Raw genomic sequence first — 25929 nt, 5'->3', positions numbered from 1 at the left:
CTGCGCAATCACATATTTGAAGTTCACCGGTGAAAATATGGAAAATATTCTAAAACTGCTATTTTTATTTATTTATTATTTACCATGCTCTTCATTGCATTTAGCCGGCGGTTGGCAAGCCAAATGTCAAGAAAAGCAGTCGCCATAGTAATTGTATTTTAATTTTCACTTTTTTGTATTAGATACTCCTTATTAGAAACGCCGATTTTTCGCCAGTGAACTGTATTTATTTACGAGGCAAACAAAAAACAAACCGAAACGAGCGTTGACTTAGAGCGTTGACTGCGATAACTTAAGCATGTTCATTATTGTTATTTGTGATCGCTCAAATGCTCAGCATGTTTTTAAGCACGCCGATCGTTATTTGTGATCGAGCTACTGGTAACTTTTCTTTACGCTATACTTGACTTTGCATGTCAGTAAGTTCTGAAATTCAAAACTTTAAAAAATATTTCTTGAAAATATGAGGATTTTTTTAATACTGTGTAAATAGGCCCTAAATATCCGATTCAAAGAAAATGACAATTTGTCTATTCGATACTTGGAAAAAATATTTATTTAGTTTTACATCGACACTAGAAAGGCAAAAGTTACTAAAGCTAGGGTTTCCTAGGACAGCGGTGCCCGTATTTTAACGGCCGTAGTGAACGGTGATGCGGTGGATAACCGTCGTAACGGTGACTAGAGTGTGGTTTTCTAGGAAAACGGTGTTATCATCACCATTTAACACCGTTTCTCTAGGAAACCACTCTCTAGTCGACGTTACGACGGCTGTCTACCGCATCACCGTTTACTACGGCCGTTAAAATACGGGCACCGCTGTCCTAGGAAACCCTAGCTTAAGCGGCATGTACTAACTTTACATAAGAGCCAATTAAAGTTTTTTTGTATATTTTTTTATTAGTTAAAATATATAAATATATATATATATATATAAATGTGATTCCTACATAACGTTAATAGAAATTTAAGATATAATATTTTGTATTGATTAAAAAATAAATAAATAAACTTTAATTGGCTCTTCTTTAAAGTTCCTATATGTCAACAATGTTTCGAGTATGTCGCAGACACGCCGGATTTCCTCCTAGGAAGTTATTTAGATCAAAATTTGTTGCAACAGATAGGGAAAACATTTTTAAGGAGGGAATATGGAAGTCTATGAATTTACAGAGCTTATGACCTGTCTTTGGCTGTGCACTTTACACACTTTGTAACATTCACCATTCTGCCTTTGTTTAAAATTGCACATTTCCACAACTCTTCCATGTGACTTTTTTAAAGTAAAAGAGCCGACACCTTCTTCGTGTGGGTGAGATTCAGCCGGCTGAACCATTTCACCTACTAGGCAACGCCTGAAAACAACTTTTCAATTTTTCTTCTTCTTATACCAGTTGGTTTAATCAAAAATGTTTTAAGTATTTCCAAATGCTTGTGGACTTCCTTCACAAAACTGTTTTTCCTCTTTGTTGCAACAAATTTAGTTGATACATGTCGCTTAGTAACTTTTTTCTTTCCGCACAAGATTCGCAAATCTTTTCTTGTATCTACAGAATCTAAAATAATATACAGGTGTTCTTTACACCCTGTCACATCCGAAACCACGATGATCAGTATGGGCAAGAAGACATATTAGCATATTTAAAAAATTTTTAGACCAAAGAAAATTTAAAAAAAAAATATATTAAACAAAACAAATGGTTGCTTACTTCTGCAGAGGAGAAGCGAGGGGAGCGCGGCCACGCACTTTGGCGTGTCAGACTTCCCCTCCCCTCCTCCATGTTTCTCCTTTGCAGAAGTCAGAAACCATTTGCTTTTTCTGATATTAAATTTAAAAAATATATATTTGTTCTAAAAATTTATTTTCATGTGCCAATATGTCTTCTTGCTCATACTGATCATCGTGGTTTCGGATGTGACAGGGTTCAATGAACACCCTGTATATTATTTTGTTATTTCCTTTATTTTTCCTCATAACCTTTTTGTTGAGGGAGAAGATAATGATAGTTATTTCGCAACATTTCATCTTCTCTTTGTGTTCATACTATTCGACTAGCGTTGTTTTCCATCTTTTATTCTCCCTGGGCCTCGTTTACAAAGTTAACATTTATTTTCAATTTTATCTACTAAGTAAAATTAAGTTTTCTGTATGAAAAGCAGAATATGCATACTATTTTTCTTCTAAACATGTTCAATTATAGGTTTCCGACGAAGATACTTTAAATGTTCATGCAAATAAACTCATTTTTGTTTACAAATATCGGTGTTTCTTTATAGACTGTCAAAGATAACTGTGTTAACTTTCCATTGTAATCGGGGCCCTGGTCCGTGGACGCAGACAAACATCACAACATTTGACCATTCTAATTTCTTAGTACTCTCATTTGAGGAAAATTAATGACAATTAAAAAAGTTAACAATAACTTCAATTGCTTTCTCCGGTTTTTTCTTTATGCTTCGATACGTTTTCATACTTAGCAAAATTTCTTTATTGGCTTTGACAACTTGAACATTAAATATTTGTATTGAAGAAAGTTTTCTGTTATAATGTTACGTTATATCGCAATTGTAATAGTGATAGTTATTTTTTGTTTTTTTAAATGAATATTATACAATTACGTTCTTGGTTGACGTCATTACTTACTTTGTTACATACGTAAAAGTAACGTTTAAAATGACGAATATTGCAACAATCGCCATCGGAGTGGGTTTAACAAACCATCGTCATATGTTATGTGAATAATATTTATATTATGAAGTAAATAAATAATTTTAAAAAACTATTATCGGTGTTAAATTATCTGTGTCCAGGCGGATGGTGAATACATTTATGTGTGTGAAGTAGAACCATAACGTCAGAACGTAAAAGTCCTGAATAAGGAAATCGAGTGGAGATAAGTCCGCCTCGTAGTGTAGCGGTTTGCGCGTTCGCCTATTATTCTTGAAGTCCTAAATTCAATTCTAAGTTAGGCTGATCACCTTATCTTTGTGTAACATATAATCGATATACCCTGCATTTTAATTAACAATCCAGTTCCTTATGCACCATCGTGTGTAGATAAGGGTTTGATGATGATTATATTAGTTTTCCCTAAATTTATAATTTAATTAGTTTGTACCGGACTAACTTGATAAAAATATATTCATGAATATTTCTACGACCATTGTATGTGATTAACGATTATTATTGATCCCACTAAAACTTGCTATAAATACGTGACTTTTGAGAGTAATAATTTTTATTTTCTATCCTACTACGACCGTTTATAATTTAATGAAACAATTCATCGAAAAGCGTGGGAAATCACAGAAATATTCTTAAAGCATATTTTATGCGTCGAATAAAAAAAATGTCTTATTATAAACCTATCCGTTTTAGTTGCGTAGCTGAAGACTGCTATATTTTGAAAAGGTTTTCGTTTAAAAAAATGTATTTTAAATATTGTAATTAATTCTCGTATTTCGGCACCATAAACTACTCTTGGACAGACCTCTGAATGATAGATGAATCATTTTCTCAGATACTAATTATTTTCTCAAACTGGACGGTTTGGGTAGGTAGGAAGAAATCGCCCTAAGTCAATATACCCGCCCTTATATACATATATAAAATTTATACGTATATAAAGTATTAAATAAAGAAATAGACTGATCACTTCACCAACGCATTATACTATCACGATTTCGTTATATCAACCAAATGTATTTCTATATGCATTATAGGGAGAGAATATGGCATTGAATGCACCGAAAATCGTAATTATTATTGAAATAATGGCCGATTCGCGCAACGTTTTCGTTACATATTAATAAATCATCTCAAGAGCGTTTTACAACTGAATTTTAAACTCATAAATTTGTAAATACTTGAAACTTCATAAACATGTGTAATTTATTGTATATCATTTTCGCTATTATTACGTATATTCATTTTAGCACGTTTATTTAGGATGTTTATATGTTTGTACATAATATTCTAATTTTTTAAAATTAAATATGTTTACGTTACATCGTTTTTGTACTATGATACAGAATAAACAGAATCTTAATCTATAGTTAGTATATATTTTTATAAGTACCTTGAGTTTTAATATCAGTTCTTAATTAATTTTAATGTCTTATTAACTTTATGACTAATAAACATAATATTAAATGTAATATGTAACTGAGTGTTTTTGAAGTATTGACTGGAACACTTTTCTCAAAAAAATATGAAACGTTTAGTTTTTGTTAAAACTTTTTTATTCAGATATTTTGCTTAAAAGTTTTATGTAACTAAAATATAATTACTCTTAGACCGGCAGATTACATCATTTCAAATTTAGACTAAACTTAGGTATCTGGGATCTCAATAAAGACTAAGTATTTAACAAAAATTTCTTGTAATAATTTAAAGATATAAATTGAACATGAAAGTGGCCGAAGACAATTTTTAATTTTTTGATTTTGAAAAGAAACACAAGTATTTTAAATCACATACATTTTTGTGCCATTTTCCTTTATTTCTACTTAAAATTATGCCTTTTTCAAAAAAGAGAATACAATTCTATGAAAAAAGGTTTCAACTAAGGTATTTCAATCATTTTTTTAAGTATTACCGAAGGCATAATTTTAAGTAGAAATAAAAGAAAAGGTCACAAAAATGTATGTGATTTGAAATGCTTGTATTTCTTTTCAGAATCAAAAAAATAAAATTTGGCTTCAGCCACTTTCATGTTCATTACAATCTTTAAATTATTACAACAAAATTTAGTTCAATACTTAGTCTTTATTGAGATCCCAGATACCTAAGTTTAGTCTAAATTTGAAATGGTGTAATCTGCCGGTCTAAAAGTAATTATGTTTTAGTTACATAAAACTTTTAACTATATTTTTCAACAGAAGAAATATTTTTATATACCTTAAAATTATATTGTTTTTATCTAATTTATGTTTTTATTTTTTTTATTATTGCGCGATTAAAAGAAAAACGTTTGTTTTAAAATGGAAAAATCGTATGATTTCCTAATTTTGCGTTTGTTTTACCAGACTACAGCCTTAACACCATTGAAATTAGTCTAAATTGAAATAATTTATTGTTATATTTTCCGTTAGTTAGCCACGTGGCATAGCTTAACCCCATTTATTTATTAAGTATTTTCTCACGATCGGAACAGCTCGAGCGGCATCACGCATTTCGTTCACACTTTGCCCTTTCCTTACTGTTGTATAAACCTTTTCTAGCTTTTTGTGCGTCCGAGCTCGGTCGAGATTTTCCCACTAAATGGGCGGCACTTGCGGGAAATTACGATATTTTTCAAAATACCATTTTATTTGGTCAATTTTATTTCGTATATTTTTTACCTGGTGCCTTCTGACGTTACATCGCCTAGATAATACGGAAGATTAGGGCTTTTCAGTCGATACGTTGGAAATCGTTTGTTTTCGTGAGTCGGTTGCCAACGCAATAAATGTACGTCAGGTTTTTGTGCTAAACTGACATGAGTGTAAAAATAAAACACATAACAGTGTATGTTAATTACTATCTTCACGACTGAACCCAAGTGATTGTCCAATGTCTTAACTTTGCGCGTTGACTCAACCCATTTTAATTAATGAATATTTTTACATAGTTATTGTTATTATATTTTGTTTTTCTCGTAAATATAAGGTGTGTTCTTTTCACAATCATTTTAATTGAGGAATTCAATTAAATACATCTTCAGGATTTTTTTTTATTCACTTCTTTTGTTGATTTTCACGGTTTATTTTACCACGTGATTCTATTATATTGCATAATTTTGTAACTAAATCATCCACGAATGTGTATAATCTGTTTATGTACATATTATACTCGTACATACAATAAATAAATTCGCGTAACCCTGGGTTCCAAAGCAAGAGTTTAAATGTATTTTGCATTATGCGTGTGCATGTAATTTTGATAAAAACCTTAATATTTTATTTTTTTTAATTCTTGTATTTGTCAAAAATATTTTACTGACTTATCATATTTGCAAATGTTTTCTAGGGCCTGCAGTATGCAATCAAATAAGCTAACATTTTCCTTGTCCTTTTATTTGTATACCATTGCTTACATCGCACCCCTAGAAGTACTTTTTTGATTTTTATGAGTTATAAATGCACTTTAACCACATTTTTCAAATATTTCCTTGGGAGAACACACATATATCAGTATACCACAAAATTCAGTATTCTTTAAAACCAATTGTGTAAAATATCGAGAACACTGGAGAACAGTGACACTACAGTGTTCTCATATTTTATGAGTCAAATAAGCAAATACCGCAAACATATTTTCATTAAAAAAATTGTTTTGGTTCTCCTGCAAGAGGGCCAATTTAGAAATATCATAATGTACTTCTAGGGGTGCGACAGATGAGAGTATTATTTATGTTTTTAGTACGCAAATCAGAGAAAATATTCGTCAATATTACGTTAGGTAATAATTTGCTTAAAAACCGTACCCGCGTAAAGCGTAAACATATAGTACATCAGAATGTTCTGGAAAATTCCCATGCGGGACTTTTTCCTACGGCACGGTAACTGGCTATCTTTTTACTCTCCACCCGCGGGCCGCCTGCTGTGGACTCCGTAGCACTAGTTCACCGGTTCAGCGATCAGCTGACGTCGCGCGTCGCGTGGGGGCACCGCACCGGTGCGTGTCATGTATGCTGTCATTAATTAAAAAGGTTATACCCATCTATGTTGACAAAAATCATGATCTGGTTAGGAAACAATTCGGCCACCAGGTCCCAGGTATAATATTCTATTCAATTATTACACATAACCGGGCTGTAGTTCCGTGGTTCACGCATTCGAGTCCGAAATGTAAACCTCGCACTACCACAACTTTTCTTCCTGTTTTCCAAAATGGAGTTATTTACAACTCGTTGAAAATGGTCCCCGGAATAGAAATATTTGGAAAAATCATAACAACGGAAATATTTTTGTTGTTTTAAAAATTCCAATTTGTATTCGTTTCAGGGTTTACGGTTTTTAGCGGCTATCTCGCGTACCATCATCCTAAAGGCACTTTCTTACGTGGTGGATCGTTAAACTTTTAACTCTATAGAAACAGCTTCGCTCGGTTGTGAGTTGTGATTCACCGAGCAACGTAAAGTTTGAACATTCTATAGGTGTATTTCTTTAATCACGTACATTTATTCCGACCATTTTTTACCTTTTCGCTCGACTCGGAGTAGATCAGACCATACGTCGGCGCGCAGGCACTGCGGGTCCAATCGGGAGGTTCTTTCCGAGTAACGGGGGAGGAAACCCGAACGTTCTCGAGAAAGTGTAGTATTCAAACCTCTAAATGGTATTTCTAGGGTCTGTGTGGATTGTACCTTTTGATCATGCGCTGGTTTCTTTAGCCGAAGTTCTCGCACGGCATCCGCGCGGAGAGGCGCGTGCGCGCGTCTCGTTCATCAGCTGTGCTGCGGCAGTAAGCACGGCCAGTCCGGCAGTCCCCTCTCGGCCGCGCCGCAGTGAAGTTGCCGCGGTACGCGCTAGTCTCGCGTCGCACCGGGAGACTGTCATACTGACGTTTCAGTACCGGCATTCGAATTTCAAAACATTACATTATTTCCGACGAACACGCTGTTTTCCGCATCCCTCCAGTTACGCACCTTATCATGCGACCGCCAGTGCTGTTAGACGAGCTTTATTAGATAGTTTGTATTTTTTAGTGCTTATGTTTCTTCTTCTTCGTATTCGAGCCGTAGCCCAGATGCTGTGTGTTTTTATTATTTCCCTCGGTTTGCCGAGTGGTGTTGTGACATCTCGTCGAGTCTTCGCTGCATTGTTCGACTCCCGGGGCATGCGGCACGACTGTTGTTTCGCTTCATTGTCGAAGATAATTATATCCACGAAGCACGATTGCGTGATATTCGACAATCGCGAAGACGGCTATTTCGATCGCTCGCCCGAGGCCAGTGGCCCTTGTAAATATATATCTCGAAACTTTCTTAGTAAACTTAAAAAGTGCAGCTCCCGCGAAGTTTGCCCCTCCGCGTGTGTCCTTGCGGAGTGCCGCTGTTTTGTTTCCCTGCGTGAGAAATGATATCCAAATCTATTTAGAACTTGATACCCTTTTTATAAAGGGTATTTTTGTAAAAGTTTTTTTAAAAATATATCAAACATTTTTCTACGCAATAAAAGCTTTCATTTGTGGGGGGCGAGAACGGAGAGATGACGAAATTAGAAGCTGTTTTTTCGTTTGACAATGGCTTTATAATTTTTGTAAAATCTTCATCCTATTGTAACGTTCTCTACATATTCTCGAAACTTGTTCAAATTTTCTGTTAATTAATATTATTACATTCATAAAAAAACTCTAGTTTATACCCTGAAGTTCACTTAGTTGTATACTCGTAATATCTCGCGATTGGCTTTCGACTAATTTATGAATTCTCAAAATGACCGATCGCACATAGGAAATATCTTAATATTACAATAATATTGAATGTAAACAAACTAAACTAAATAAATATACTTTATTGCTACTTCAGTTGATATAGAATAACAACACTATCGGTAAATAATCGAAACAACATAATATACCTTTATGCTTTGTGTTTCTTATCGTTCTTCATCAGTTTTGTTCTATTTTACTTGTACGTACATATTTCCACTTGAGATATCGTATTTTCTAAGCGACGCATATATATAAATATATTTAATTTTTAGGTACTTTACTTACCTACATATTTCTTTATTGATAAGTTCTAAATGGTCAATACTCCAAGGGTAATCGGGTCAACTCGTATCAACTTATGACGCATTTTTATCTGATAGTCCGTTTGATATTGTATACGTATAAGAGTTTCCGTTTATTTGACGTTTAGTCGGTAAATATTAAACATAGTTTTTTTTTTTTATAAAATCGAAACTGCATTTTAAGAAGTAAAATATTTTTAACCTAATAATAGGGTGGCGAAATTAAACATTGTGCATGTCTGTTATGAACCAAACAGTAAAACTTAGACTAACAGTGACGTCGATGAAGCTACAATACGTACGTTCTTCTGCCTCACGCAACAATTTGTGAAATAAGATGATAAATGATCCTTCAGAGAACTTCCATATGCGGTAAATACCGTGATGAGAAAAGTGAAACAAGTTCGGCACACGCTGAGAGAGTTGGGCAATAAGCCCATCATTGTAATAAAGCGGCCCATTTCAGACGAGTGTAAACCTCCACGCGGCACGATAAAATACACAAACAAACAAACCATCACGCCGTTTCCCCGTAGAGGTAGGCAGAGAGGATAGAACGCCTTATCACTCTGTCTTTGCATACAGACCTCGCTTCCTCATGCACGCACGCCGATTATTTCTACTCTTGATGTGTCCATCTTCAAGTATTTGATGGACTTGATCGTGCCATGTCTTTCTCGGCCTCGCTAAAATAATATCGTACTATAAATATTTATTTATTTAATGCCATGCAAACGCACTAACCAGTACGCATTGAGGCCGACTAATCTACGCTCAATTTCCTTTTGCAGGCATTTTACCCGAGAGTAGCTTAATTTATTTTTTTAATACGAAAAAATATATAATTAATAATCCAACCTAATTTTATCGTGTTGTATGGATTTGGTCGATACGTATGAAATGGGCCATTAGGAACAATGATTGAAACAGATAAAAATGAATTTGCAAAAATATATGTAGTTTTTGTATGAAAAAAAATATATATAAAGCTGAATGTGGTTATTTTATTTTTAAAAAATGATAACAAAATCAAAGCTATTTTATTTTTATTCTGATTCAATAGTTTCCTAACTGTAATATTTTTCTAGGTACATATCTTAGTTTTCGATATTTACTCTGCATTAGAAAAAAAACATTTTAGGCTGAATACAGAGCGAAAATATATTTTTCATTCAGTGTTAAAAATAAAATCTTTCGAACACTAAAAAAAAGTATACAAAACATACTAATATAATATGTCAGTATAGATACAAACGTACACCTGCGCAAATGGCCAAAAGTCTTTGGTAAACACAATACTACCTCGTGTTTTATATTGAGTGAAGTTTTGTAAACTTACGCCGGCGTAGAACAATAGTGATTGGAAGAAGTCAAACGGCTCGAGTCTGTGTCGTGTTACGTCCGTCAGGATGCGGCTGTGCTCGGAGCCAGAGCTGGGCTGGTAGTCCCCCTCGGCCATGCTGCGCTCCCCCGCCCACCACCAGGCGGTGGGCTCCCCTGCCGCCCTCCTGGGCCTGCCGCCCACGCCGCCCCGCCTCTCGCTGTTCGACACCTGCCACCGGAAGATCCGTCTCATCGGCGGAGGGCCCGTGGCCTTTCTCGGCGGACTTGTTGCGTAAGTCTTGATTTTTCACCTCCATCTCTTGTGCACCTTCGGTTTTTGAACCACTCTTACTCCCAGTTTTTGCTTCTATTCGTGTTTGCAATATGGTCACGAGGAAACGGCAATATCCGACATGAGCCCTCTATATAATTTGACTAACTACAGTGAAAGGGACAATGAAAGCAGTAGAGTTAAATTCAATTCAAATCGCGATTTATGACATTTTTAAAGAGTATCTCGTTTATTGATTAAAAAAATTAGTACAAGAGAAACCGATATGAAGACATACAATCTTTAAAATAGTTTTCGACTGTGTTGAGGGAGTGCTTTCACTAGTTATTGAAAGGGTCAATAATTGCGTTTCATAATGTGTATATTATTTTCGTCTTTTCAATCATTAAGATAAAATTTCTAATATCTATAGCTAGGTTTACTTTCGTATAGGGAATGCAAAAAAAAACAATATTATATAGGAATCTAAAATACTTGTTCCCGATTTTTTATGCACCCTATTTCGATAATTTGTTTGTTTTATTGTTTCAATGTTTTTATGTTTTCTTAATTCGGCGAATTCTTTACCAATTCACGTCGACAGGTGGAAATACTACGTTTGGTATATTTATACTTTTTTATTCATATTTTTTTGAGATTTAATAGTAACACTGCACCGACCAAATCTGATAAAAATATTATTAAAACGTGTAGAATCAATTATAATAAATTGGTTCTGCTGGAAGGTTATTATTTTTTTTCATCAGAATATCGTTTTTTGTCGATTTTATAGCGTGAGAGTTTCTTAGCGTTTAGAACGAAGTGAAATAATGATTCCCCGCGATTTAATTTTGAATAAAACTTCATCGTATGTGTAGGTATGTACTACTTACCTATATAATTCGATCAAGAGTCTTCTGTTGCAGGAGCTACGACCGCAGCACTATTGCCCGAACATAAAGTTATTCCGTGTTCACTGTATGAGTAAAGCCAGATGTTTTAACCGTTGTTACCGAGTGAATTTCGTTGGGTATTTACCGAACGCTTTTTGTTACACTTTGAGATGAGTGTTTCACGTTGACCTGCATTCGAAGCTACCTGAGTTTTCATTTCAAAGTTTTACGACCAAATTGCGTATAATTCAATGGTCACGTTCAAATTTTATTATATATATATATATAGATAGATCTGTTTTATTGCTAGAATCTTACGTAATATGTAATGTTCCATTACTTTTTGCCCCGCAGTAATTCTTTCTTACACGATTTTCGCATTAGCGCCGGAAAAATCCACTCCACCGTGCTTATTAGTATTTCACATTTAATAATTTACAATGTCGTCTATTCGCACAACCTTATTGCTATTCTTGAGTCCCTGTGGCGACCTCGGGTGACAATAGCTATAAATCGATCATTGTTTTCTTAGTTGAGAAATTCCCCTGTATAGGGCATTTATAATTAATTGCAAATAGCTAGTTCAATTATATTAATAAATACGTATTTTAATATTCGCCGTAAAACGTATAAATATTCATCGGTTGTATTTTAACTTTAAAAGTTCGTCTTTGTAACGACCTCGGTGATTTATGCAATTGATAATTACAATTAGGTAGCGAGTAATAAATTACGATGCTATTAGAAACTTTTAGGTAATTGGCGAAGTAAATCAGCCGACAAAATGTTAGTTTCTGTTCGTCCGTGCCTAAGGTATCTATTTCTACATAAATCTATCATTTCATAAATTATTGATTTTAAAAAAAGACAGTCGTGCAAATATTCAACTGCAGTGAAAAATATTGCCGTTGAATTACAATATTGCTCAATATCACTTAGTTTTAAGTTTCTACTTATAATACTTATTTTATTTATTTTATTTTATTGAAATAAACGGCACTAAGTGCCTTTTACGTATAATAAAATACATACATGTAAGTGAAATAAGTAAAATTTAGTATTTAAAACAAATTATTACTAAACAGTTATTTACAAATCAAGGAGTAAAAAAAAAGAGGTACACAGTTTAAAAATAATATTACTAGTTGTAAAATTACTTGAAAAAATAAATATTTGGTGATTGAAAATTTTTTAACCTGTTAAAAAAAGAGAAAAAAAAGTAAGAAAGCAACACATATTAATAAAAAAAATTAAAACAATTTTGAATAACACTAAACGAAGATTTTTCTTTTTTAAATTACATGTATTATTATTTCAATCTACTACTTATATAAATATACATATAAATACATACTTATAAAAAATAATAATAAGATAAATATTTTGTACTTATAAATAAAATCAAGAAAAGAAAAGAAAAAATAAAAAACATTAATAAAGAAATTTAAACAATTTTGAAGAATACTAATTGATAAAAAAAATGTTATCTAAAACTGTTAGGTATTAACTATTACTTATGTGATAGTAACAGTGCAATAGACCAAATACTTATAACACTAATTTAATTTATAATTACATATTCGGTTCATGTTACGTGACGTAATTTACACAGAAAAAATATACATTTACACGCGGTTTTTTTCGTTTTCAAAAGCTTTTTTCTTTCGGAAGCATATTTTGCCCACATAATTTTAAATATCGAAATTAGCTGCATAGAGTTAAATTCACTTTTTAATCAGATGATATTGGTTAATATTTTACCATAATTACAAAGCACAATACTTCCCACGGGCTTGAAATTGATAGTCAACTATCTGTGTTCTGAAATATTATTTTATCTGAATTATTGTGCGAGTGTGCGCTAACAATGATTCATCAAAATGGAGATTATGAATTTGTTTATTTGTGGAAAATTCGTCAAAGGTAGATAGTGAATATGATGTCGTGTGTCCAATGTTTCCATAGGACACACGGCGCAGGCTGCGGACAGTTGGCGGCACTAGAGCGCGACAACAGCTGATGTGAAACCGATTGTCCAACATTATTTCCTTTGTCCGGCCTTGTGCGCTAATCGATAACATGCTCTGTACATGTCCATGTTGTCCATGTGCATATGGAGCTTTACACCTTTTGCATCTTTGCGCTACGATAACGCTTATTGGTCAATGTTTTGTATTATTCCGTGGATAAAAACAAAATCATCTTTGCTCTGCAAAAATGTACATCTTGGTTTACATTTCCTTAAAATCAAGGCAAAAAAAATATTATTCGTAGGTTTTCACGGCCTATCAGATTCTTGTGATGTTTTTCTGGGTTTTTGTGCCGTGTATTATCAATACTCCTTGCCGACGTTTCGGACGGCGTTACAGCGTCCATCATCAGGGCTGATCATATTAACTTTGTTTTTAATGCTTCGTGTCTAAAATGTGTGCATTTGTAAATTCTTCGCACCACTCAGGGTTCTTTGGGGTATATTATGTTCCTGCATTTCGTAGATCTCTTCGTCCTTTGCAGTGTGGGGTGTAAAAGGTCGACACGGCTTAGCTTGAAGTTTCGTGTAGAACATATTTTTTACGCATATACCTACTGCATACACCCCTATTTTTCTGAACTTTTTTGTGATTGCTATAAGATTTTTTTTTATGTTTCTATTTGTATACATTTTTATTTGTGTACTTTTTATATAGCTTAGGCCATTAATATTGTAAGTTAATTAAACTTACGGCTGGAATTGAATGGAATTGTTAACCCATCGGTCTTTTTCTGGCCTTCGGCGTATAAATATTTATTTTTTTTAACTCCCATACCGTTGCCCTAGTGCGAGAGTAACATTTTTTTATAATTCTACAATGCGAACCAAGAAATATATAATGATAATCAAACGGTTGTTCGGCGATTTTTTTAACGCGCATCCAACGAATTACTTGAAAATAATTATAACAGACAATTTAATAATGAATTTCAACTAACTCTTAAACAATATTATTCATTGAAAACATAATATTTTCATTGTAATTTTTTGGCTTCTTTACGTAAGAGATGACAAGGTTCTGGAATAACAACTGCGTAATACAAAGGCCGAAGCTTCACACCCCCGACCACCGCTGTTGCCGTCAGCCCATCTTGTGGTGTGGTATGGAGTTATGGAGTAGAGTATTGAGTACGGAGCGAGCGACTGACCTCTGGCAACAATGAACCTGTTCAAGCTTCTTGGTGGCGAGAAACCAGTAAAGGAAACTTCTGCTGTTATGCTAATGAAGGAGTTCACGCCGGCATTATCGGTAAAGAATAGCAGGAAAACTATTTAAATTATTTCTCACTTATGTATGTATATAATACTGTTTGGTTACAAAGCTGTGCTATTTATGTATTCATGTATATTGTTTTGATTTTGAATTATAATATAGCTCGTAATTTTTGTTATTTGTAGACATGAGTGGATAAAGGTGTTATGTGACAAAAACAAGAAGCAGAGGTATCTGGGGTTAAAGTTTTGAACACCAGTACAATTATTGATAAAATAACACCTTTATTCGCTCTCAAAATCGGTTTTCTGATTCTTTTTGATAGCGTAGTTGGTTTAATGTAAAAGAGCTGTGCATAAAATCTTCATTTATATAAAAAAGTACGTGTTAAAAAATTAACGACATCCACTCGTGTTTGCATTTTTATTTTTAAATTATAAAATACAAAGTATAATACATGTGAATTAAATTCCCAGGAATTATTACAACTTAATTCGCGATGATACTAACTTTTTTTTCAAATATAAAAAGCACATATTAAGAACAACAAAGCTACATCTTTATAACTAAATATAACACAACGATATATGAGCTGAAAACCTTTTCTTACACAAAAAAAATAAATATATAAAACGCTTTCAAGAATGGAGGAAGTGGTAGATCTAGAACTAAGGGAGATTAGGTCGTTAACTTCAGATACTACACAGATGATGCAACCATAGTGGTAGTGGAAATTCCTGATGATTAGAATGTATCTATTTCATTTAGTAAAACAAACAGTTTAAATATTGTAAAATATTTATGTTCTAAAATCTCGAGCCACAGCTTCCTAAACTTCAAAGTGAGGGGACAAACGAGTAAAGCCTCGGCAGCATCCGAATGCCTAAGAAATGTCGTATGGTACGATAAACACATGCGGATTGGAAGCAAGATTCGGATATACAAATCTTGCGTCAGACCAATCATATGCAAAAGAGACGAGGAATAGATACGTAATAACAAAATAAAACTTAATACATGCTCAGAACGTCAAGGATGAGAAAACTACTAAGGGCAAATTAAATAGCAAAGAGCGTGATCTGTATCAAATGTAACGTAATGATAGCCTAGATAATGACATATATGTATGTGTCATGTGTCACGGATAGAAGTCGAGACCTTTTCTTGCAACGGTCAGACGTTTTAACACTGTTAGAAAACTTATATGTTCCGAATTAAATATTTAAAATAATAATTACAAATTAATTAAATATATCAACTCATTTATCTTTGCCACCAATGGCAATGTACCAATCTCTTTCGTCTATGACTACGAAGGTAGATGACGTTTATTATCAACCGTGAGCAGTGTGGGTGTACCCGAAGCTATAACATTATCCCCGAGCCATTGTCCATGCGATAGTGGTAGGTTTCCATTCTGAGTTCATCTCCACTTTTCTATACCTGACTTTAAGTTATGGTTCCTGTACATTGTCTCATCAATCACGCAGCTTTACGACCCATTGTGATAAGGGCGATTTGTCTTTTTTATTCTGCCAAACCTTTTGAGCGCAAGATTTTCTTTTCTGTTGGAGTGTACCTATGTCTTGTACGAGAAGGTGTGTGTTTTTTTAAAGTTCGCTGTTTGCTCTGATCGCGGGCGAGATGAATCTCCCTCTTGTTTTCACTTCCCGGATCGAGAACCTCGTTAAGTATTTTTTCTGGTACGCGCGGTACAAAGGAGCCGATTCCGACGAGCGGAAGTGGAGCGCGGCATATGCGGGACGCCGCCGCCGCCGCCTTGCCGCACCGCCCGATCGTCTGATAAGTTGAATTAGATTTTGCAATATGTACTCCACTTCGGCTGATACTAAAGGCTTACCTACTCGATGAAAAAATTCCCTCCCTTCGAAATATATAAATGTTCCAGCTTCCCGGACATGAACGAACTTCGTGATCGGAAATATGATTCAACGGAGGATAATAAATAATGTCGCGATGAAGTTTAGTCTACTTATAAAACAAATTTTGTGTCTTTTCTTTATTTGAAAAAATATTATAAATAAAATTCCTACCGTTACCATTTATGAGTTGTAAATAACTCACTATTAGAAAATAGAAATCAAGTTGGGGTAGAGTGGAGCTCGAACCTCGGACCTCTGATTCGTGAGTCCGCAACTCAAGCCACATGACCGCAACCCGACTCGTTTTATGACGTCGTCATTTCAAACTGTTCAGGCAAAAACTCATAATGTGTCTGCATAAAGGTTATTGATTGTGAACAGACTTGTATAAAACATTTCGATGCATCATATTTTTTAAAAAAATATGTAAATATCTTATGGTTTGAACCAAAAATGCAATTTGTGTTTTTCTGGGTTATCTTGCCGTGTATTGTTCACACTCTGCCGTGAATATCTAATAAATTTATGTGAATCAGTTTGAATTCAACTTTGGATTTGTAATTGAATATCTGCTTTTGGACTTCAGTTATGAATCTGGAAATGGAATATTTAAAAAACGGTGGGAAATTATATATAGTATATAAGTAGATAAAAAGAAATACAAATCTTTGGGCATCATAATAATCATAAAACAATTTATTGTAATAATCTCCATTCAAGATCTTACTCGTAATGAGTTATGTATTTCCAATTTAGCGACCGCGAGTTCAAAACTGTTATACTGAATTTGGACGTATTGGCTATTTAGTAACGCCTGCAAATTATGGTTGAAATTACGAAACTTCACACTTGAACTGAAATTGCCAAACATTCAATTTACTACGAGCGCAAAACTTTGTCATTATCGAATTTCCACCAATTTAATTAGTTTTCACACGTTTGGTTTTTTTTCATCTTGCAAGATTCTTTGACTCTTTTGCAATGAATTATGACATATTTCCCTTTACGTCTGTAAGTTTGTTGCGCATGGTCGCTGGGCCCTGAAATAAGATGAATGTGTGGCGCTGAACCGCCACTCTTGGCGCCTGCGCAATTACATACATTTATTTTACATCAGCTTTGGAACGCAATGGTCTATTGACCAAACATTTTTCATTATAATAAGTTCATTCATAACATTGCTAAGGCAGGCGGGCATAATCTGTACTGTGTGTGAACTATCAACTATATTCGGTTTTTTATCTGACGTGTAAATACTGTCACAGAAGATTGGTGCATCGACATAACAAACCAAATTCTTTCCACAAAATAAGTGATTACAATTTATAATTCAGAAATTCATATTGAAATATTTTAAATCCTTTCCACAAAATAAGTGATTGCAATTTATAATTCAGAAATTCATATTGAAATATTTTGCAATAATTGTTTTTTTTAACCATAGAATAATATTTGCAACTCATTTTTTGTTGTATTCACAAATATGTATCCGCGGAGTTCCTACAACGTTAACATTTATTGCATATATTTTTGTAAAACCGTTTACAATTTTTTTGTTTCGTCAATTTTGCAGCGAAATAAATTGAATATATTCTTTTTACATATATTTCATTTCCGTTTACTCGTTATTTTCTTTCTTTTACTCGTAATTTCCTATGAATATGTATTTTTAGCTGAGACCTGTTGTTTATAATTGGACTCATAAAATAAAAAAAACTTAATGGGTCTTTGTCGAATCCACCCTTGGATATATGATGCACTGTTCATTTGGAGATTATAACAAGTAGCGTGGAATTTCTAAACCTGTTAACCAATACCTTCCTGTATATTTTTGGATATGTATGTAATTTTACTATTTTGCGACATTCACAGATAATATTTTTTATGAGACATTTTCAATTTTATGTGAGTATATTACAATAAACAAAAAATAATAATTGCTTAAAATATAAACTTGTTTATGAACATTAGATTATTGGTACTTTTTCAAATTCAATAATATTCGTATAATGTATTTTTTTTTTCATGAAAATTTGTATGAGCAGGGACAATTTATCATATTTTTTCATGATTTATAAAAAGACTGCTTCGGAGCTGGTTATTAGAATTATGTATACAATAGTTTCGGAAACAAAAAAAAATACCTATTACCAATTACAATGTTTGCACGTGATTTTATTTGTTAATTATTTAATTCAGGAAACATACAGTTTCAGTTTAGTTCATTCAAACATACAGTTGTTTAATTCATAAAATATAAGTTTTTAAATAACGAATTACAGTGTAAAAAATAATATTCTATTTATTAAAATATGTTTATTTCACAAAACCTATTGACGAATAATTTATTGTGTCTACATATTGCATCTTGTGACGAATTGGGCAATGCATTAACGTCACACCAATTTCAGCATATTTTTAAGTATTACGTTTAAAAAACAATTAAAACGTTTCAATTTGACCAATGAGGGAATTCAACCAGATACCTTGTACGTAATATATATATATATATATATATTACCAGTTTAAAAAAAAGCGTAGTGAACTTTGCCATGTTGGATCAATCAAATAATTATTAATTAATATTGGTACCCAGAAAATACGAATATATTTTATGTAAAATGCTTTGAAGAATAATACCATTACATGTTAAATAGATTGTTCATATGTTTGGTTTAATTTTTTGATTCTAATTTAAAAATAATACTTCTTGTGTAGTTATAAATTATGTATACAACATATTTTAAGTGTGTTTTATTATTTATGTATCTGTTTTTGTTGGAATAATCAAAACAACCAACTACCAAGTATTATATTGATGTATCCATTGACATATTTATATAATATGTATTTATGTATATATAATCAAATCGTGCATATTAGTTATTATTAATTTATTTAATATTTTTTCCTGTTACTAAGATTGCTAAGATTTTTTCTAAGTGTGAACTTTGGAATATAATTTTATCTGCTTTTACCGTTTTTTTACTATAAATTATGCTTTGCCCCCAATAAATACTCGGGTAGCAGTTTATTGGTATTAACATATTACAACTGATGTGAAGAACATTTTGGAGAAGGGAATATCTGTAGATGTCTAGGCATCTATAGGGCTTATGCCCTGTCATTGGGTGGTTAAAATGTTCTTCATATCTGTTGTAATATATTAATATTAACAGCTCCCTAAGGGGGTTAAATCCTGTCCTTGTCTACAAACATTTGGAAAAACATAAAACATTGTTGTTTTTCTGATATGTTATTACTGTTTTACTCTCTCATTGAATTATGTATATGTAGAAAGGGTATACGTGATTTAGTTTTTTTTTTTATAGTTATTCAACAGAAGCTTTTAGGCAATGCTCTATTACGTCGTTTTTTATTGGTTTTTAAAAAAAATAAAAGAACGCTTTTCACAAAATACAGCGACTGTCAATGGTATCTTGTTTTTATATATTATACCATTTTTCGTTTAAATAAAAATGATTTTTGTTTTTTTTTGTTTGTATGGTATATGCTCTTCTACGTGGGCACAATTGAATTATTTTTACAAAATGTCTCTTCAAAATATGACTAGAACGAGAACGATGTTCGAGAGAAATGGAGAAATAGAATCACAACTACCTTGGACGATTGTTTTCGACGCACGGGTAGTATGGCTCTTCGGGTGAAAATTCTGCAAAAGAAAATAAAGTGCATATAGTCTGATGTGATGCACTTGTTAGAGCGTTTGCATACGATACCTAAGGTTCCGGGTTAGATTCCCGCCAAGTTCGACTTGAAATATTGAGTCCCGAAACGTAAGGCCAATAATAATTTTGTTTTCATTTATGTTATTTATTTATTTTTATTTGGGAAAAAAAGACAGTTTTTACATATATTGTATGCAGAAAATAAGAAAATATATAAACGAAAATTGTAAACCAGTCAATAAAAAAATTTCCACAGTGGTGTAAGCTATTGATTAAATACATTATCGGTATCAAAATAAAAGCAAATAACAATTAAGAAATGTTAGGCACTTAGAAGTTGCAAATAAAATAAAAATACACATATTTATATACAGTTATAAAAATAAAGTAAATAGAAACAAGATAAATTTATATTTAAAGAATAAGATAATAAAAAAGTTATATAAAAATAATGTAAAAGGTACAAAATATAATAATGAACATCGTTATGAATAAACAAACAATCGCTGATACACTACGATCGAAGTGCCGTATGCACCATTTGATGCGGATCATCGCCATAGCCATCATCCCTTTGATGATGATGATTTGCGTTTCGGAATTCTATTAGATTTGTCTCGAATATTATTTGACATGCATTTGAGTTAAAAAGTACTAAATTCCTAACGGTAGCGGTGTACGGACAGCGAAGTCACTTGTTCATAGATAGGACAGAGAGTCGCGAGCTTCAACGGCTTGCCGTTGAAGCTCGCGGAATAAAAACATGGATTATGGACCTATCCGAGCAGTAAGCGGTAGATTGTGTTGAATACTTACTCTCCAAACTGGAAAAAAAATAGATGTTCCTGCCTCGATACAGGGTTTCTTAGTGAAGCGGGTAATTAGAAAATAATAATATGTGTAGTGCCAAAAAATATATATCACTAATCATAGTCCATTGCTTAGTAGTAGATATATGTACATAGGTAGGTAATGTATTAGAAACCGAGAACATAAAATATGAACGAAAAATTTCCCAGCAGTTTTGTTTACATTAACATTAATTTCATAAATGACCATTGTTGTATTGTGAATGGAAAAATATTGTTCTTTATTGCTGAATCTGTTCAAATGTTATGCTGGCGTGATTAGAGTTAGTACCTACATATCTTGTACCTTCTTCCGATATGCACAATTCTTTACGTGGTCAAAACTATTTATCATGTCGATATAAGTACCTACTGTGTGAATTATTTTATTGTTTTAATTTACGTAATGTGGTTGTTAAAAAGCGAAAGCGCCTGGGGATTATACCTACTCGTTTCGAGAATGTGTACTTTAAAACCTGTTATCAATAATATTACACGTTATTATAAATTATTTTACTGATTCGGTAGAGTATTGATAGGGCTTTTCGTAGGCTACTCTCAGTAAGGCCGTTTTTACTTTAATTAATGGTTGTGTGGTTTTAGTTGTTCCTCCCTATCCCATTATTCCGTAATTGATAATTGATTGCGCCAGTTATTAAATCAATTTAATCCGAGCGAGGAAATACAATTGTTAAAAATATATTTATACTTTGAAACACGGACTTTTCCTGGCTAAGTAAAAATTATCCATATTTTTTTTTGCTGCTTTTCCTTTCATGTGATAAAGAAATCCGGCGACTTTTTCTGCGCTGCGAGCAAGACATTATTTTTGTTTAACAAATCGTAAATTTGAATATAGAACGCTACGCACGTAAAACATCTTTTTTGTTTGTTTTTTTAACTACTTTATTTATTATTTGCTGCATCGTCACCTTGATTTGAATACAACGTAAGTCACCGAACGATCACTTTTCTGGAGATAATAAAAACTTGATAAATTAGTATTTTGTATGAAACTTCGAAGGTTTTTTCTTTACTCAATATTTGGTTTTTAAAGCATGCATAATTTTTAAGTGTTTTATCCTAATAAACGTAAACTTACCTAAACCAACTGACTTACGTTGTATTAAGAAAATACGCGTTATTAGAAAAATGTGTTCTATCTCTTTTCTGTCAACAATTTCTTCGTTCAAATGACAGAAATAGATACTATTTTGTACGGTAAAAAATATTCAATCATAATCTTGAATACATAAAATAATGACTTACGTTGTATTCCAATTACGGCGACAATGTTCAAGTTTTGTTAAACGAAAACTGCAAAGTAAGTCTTGCCTGCAGCGCAAAATAAGCCGGCTAAACTATATGTCGAGAATTAAATTAAAATCTCTCAAAAATTTCTCGTTATCACCTCCATCCTTCTATGAAACTCAGTAATCCTCTACCTACACGTTCTGTTGGCTTAGAGATTGGTATCTTGGGGGTTCTTTGAAGATTGATTGTTTCCAAGAACCCTTTATTTTAATACATTTAAACCAGCGTTGCCTCGTCATGCCATTTCGAAACCAGCAAAGAAGCGATTTGTATCGTTTTTAATCGGAGGCAAGTGATCCAGCCATTCCCGTACTATTAAAAATAATGAAACTGCTAACGGATATTATCCACTTCTTAATGTCTGCTTTAATGAATCTTTGATCTACTATTTTTTTGCTTTTATTAGTCATTTGGAAACAGCCGACTAAATTCAATTTTTTTTTTTGTGTTTTTTAATTTAACCTAATTTTTCTGAATTAAATAGACACATTACAAGCCCGGTATATACCTGTATATATATATATATATATATATATACATATTTATATTTATTTATACACTATCATATATACATTTTTTTGTTTAAATCTTTGCCCAGCTAACTAGGGTGCATACCCCGTTCCAAGCTCGGCCATTAAGTTTTAGCAATTTACAATTTAAATAAAATATAAACTTCATAACAGTTTATCATAACACAATAAAATTATAAACTTACTAGTACACACATATACCTATATATATAAATATACCTATATATACCTATATATATATATAAATATATATATAGGTATATGTGAGTGATAAATATATATATCACTCGCTTCTAATAAACATTGCGTACAAGTTTGGCACCAAAACTTCATACGTGCCGTTTGTCCCATAGGACGCGAAACGTCTTGTTTTCGGGTAATTCAAAATATGCATATTCTAATCCTTTCTAGAAAATTTATCAGATGTCGCACGAAAAAAATATTAATACCGTTACCACCGTCATTTTTTGTTTATTTATTTTTAAAATAAAGTGTATGGACCCTATTGTCTTCCTCGCTTTCATTATTTAACGGATTTTCTTTGTGATCAGACGTGACGCTACGAAGAATAATGCCGCCATGTGTGATGATTAAATGCTTCAATTACACTGCAATTGTGAAAAACAGTACGAATATATCGTTTTATTTGTAAATATACTCGTAATTCAATCATAAGTCAGGGGATGTGACTTTGACTTGAAATGCACTTCATTACGTTAAAAAACCAACGATTCATCGAAAAATAAAGGTTTATAGTTAAAAATACACTATTAGCTATTATTTTATCAAGATTAGATATAAATATATTAATAATATATTAAGATTAGATATAAGATATTAAGAATTTTATAAAAACAGTTTTTGTGTGATTTATGAAAAGTTAAGACTGACTGACTTAAATGACTGATTCAATTATTGTATAACTAGATAAACAACATATATTGTATAGTCATACTGTTGATATCCTAAATATACATAATTAAAAAATAAATAACAATGTCAGCTGCCAACTAGTATGGCAACGAGTTACACAGAAAATAATATGAGCAAAAAAAAAAAATTATTGTGCGTCTCTATCTATATGTATCGTGATTTAAGATTTAACATATCTTTTTTTCCAATTTTTCGAGGACTAAACAATATTGACTATATCTAAAATGAAGCTTTTATTGGAATAACGTGTCTATTTATTATACGTTAGTGATTTTACTCGGTTATTGTTCAAACGATCTTTAGTAAATTTGTTTATTTTTTCTATAACAGGAAATTTTTGCGTTCTTATGATTTACCCGAAAATGTCAAATTTGGGGACATTTTCTTTTAGTCGCTTACGTTTACGATTTTAAAACGTGTTAGAAAATGGGAAACGAGTTGCGGTAGAGCGGGGTTCGAACCTCGGACCTCCCGATCAGGAGTCCGTGACTCTACCCGGGCCCGCGGTGCCACAGCCCGTCTCGTGTTTAATCTATCATTGGTATTTTGTTTATTCGAACAGTTCTCTTGGTTCACGTCCAGAAACGCAGGAATTTCCGCGGTCTCACCTGAGATAGCAAGACTGATGAAGTGACAGCAGTGACGCACCGCACTCCGCAGGCCGTAGCAGCTCTTGTCTCGCGACCGGCGCGGCGATACATTTGGTCATATTGGACCCGGGCCAATACGCCGTGAATGCGGAACCGCTATTTTTATATTCAATGACACAGATGAGGGCTGTCTTTTTTAATTTGTCAGTGGACGTCAATTAATGGGCAGGAATACATAAGATTTATGATGTCACAGCGGGCTGTCAGCATCGTCTGGAGTTGAGTACATCCACTTCAATTTTTAATGGAAAGTTTCGCCTATTTCGATAATGGCACTAGCTACCTCGTTCGTAATATAATATATTTATCTATTTATATACTAACATTTTTATTCTTATTTTTAGAGATAGGGGTCAGTGCTATACAGTATACAAGCTCCTGACGTCACTAGGTCCTGTAAAGATCTATTGTGACGGATCCCCGTTAATAGTTCTCGCCCTTCAAGCCCAGGTCTATAAAGAACCTGGCTACTGTGTGAAAGGCGAGTGTTCTAACTTTGCTAAATCTCACCCTCCCAACCCAAATCCGTAAAGTATCGGGCTGTAAGGTAGAAGGCGAGCTACGATCAGACATGTCAACAAAAATTATGATCTGAATTATTTTGGTTTACTAGTCAGTTAAAAAGTCAATAATAATATTCAATATGTCCCTTACACCTATAATCAACCAAGGCTGCTATCCTGAATCTTCTCTACCCCCCAGAGAGTGTTTATAGATTTTTATTTTTTGCATGCGACTAAGCTTTCCTTTACATATGGCCACACTGATGATTAAACTTAAAGTTATGTATAAAACTGTAGTAAAACGGAAAAAAAACTAATAAGGTTTGGTCAATTCAATCTACTTAAGTGTTTAAGGTGATGCTTAAGGTCGCAATAATGTTCTAAATAAAGCTCTAAATAATGCTTGTTTTGTAATCATCAGTGTGGCCATATATTGCATATTTATTTGCAGGGTTACTAGCAAATTAAAAAATATCACACCAATCAAGTCACTTTTATTGCTCCCTGGTTGGAAGTCGTTTAGAATATATTTTTCCAGTCTGGTCGCCCCGGCAACGTTAGACGAGGACGACCAAGGAAGACGTGGCATGATCAGATAAACCAAAATCTTAAGTCTGGTCATGTCAAAAGCAGACAGAACCGAAGGGCATGTATGACAAGATGTATGAATGTGGAAGAGGCTAGGGGTGTATGCCAGGATAGACGTGTGTGGCGGTCCATTCTCTCTGCCTACCCCTACGGGGAAATGGCGTGATGGTAGTAGTAGTAGTAGTAGTGGTCGCCCCATTATAGTGCACATTCTAATTCACTTGAGCGAGTCCAGAGGGTCGACGACATTGCCTCTATTGCCGGTAAAACGTGGATGATGAAAGCGGGTGATAGGAAGGAATGGAGACGTTCGGAAGAACCCTTTATCAGTGGAGAGAAAAAGGCTGAAGAAGAAGAAGAGTCCAGAAGAAATTTCCAAAATATATTAATTGTATACAACATATTCCAGTTGCTTTACTTAATTATACTCAATTGTTACCTTTGGCAAATGTTTTAAAATTTTCCGATAGAAGAATTCTTACAGACCTAATATTACTTTATAAAGTGATCAATTCATTCATTGACTGTTCAAATTTGC

General features: G+C 33.2%; 1 protein-coding gene across 1 annotated transcript in view; it reads left to right on the top strand.

Annotated features, from left to right (window-relative positions):
• The first annotated feature begins 10032 nt into the window (after positions 1–10032).
• Mob2 (MOB kinase activator 2) overlaps positions 10033–25929 on the top strand; it is a 133891-nt gene continuing 117994 nt past the window's right edge. Inside the window, 1 exon segment of the mRNA XM_088234093.1 lies at positions 10033–10336. Coding sequence (XP_088090219.1) covers positions 10179–10336 — 158 coding nt within the window. The 5' untranslated portion in view covers positions 10033–10178.

This window comes from Micrasema longulum, unplaced genomic scaffold (genome assembly GCF_059751315.1).
Source record: "Micrasema longulum isolate JH-2025_06_02 unplaced genomic scaffold, ASM5975131v1 h1tg001193l, whole genome shotgun sequence".
Classification (NCBI taxonomy): Eukaryota; Metazoa; Arthropoda; class Insecta; order Trichoptera; family Brachycentridae; genus Micrasema; species Micrasema longulum.
The sequence above is the reverse complement of the archived record's forward strand: the minus strand, read 5'-3'. Positions and strand labels throughout refer to the sequence as shown.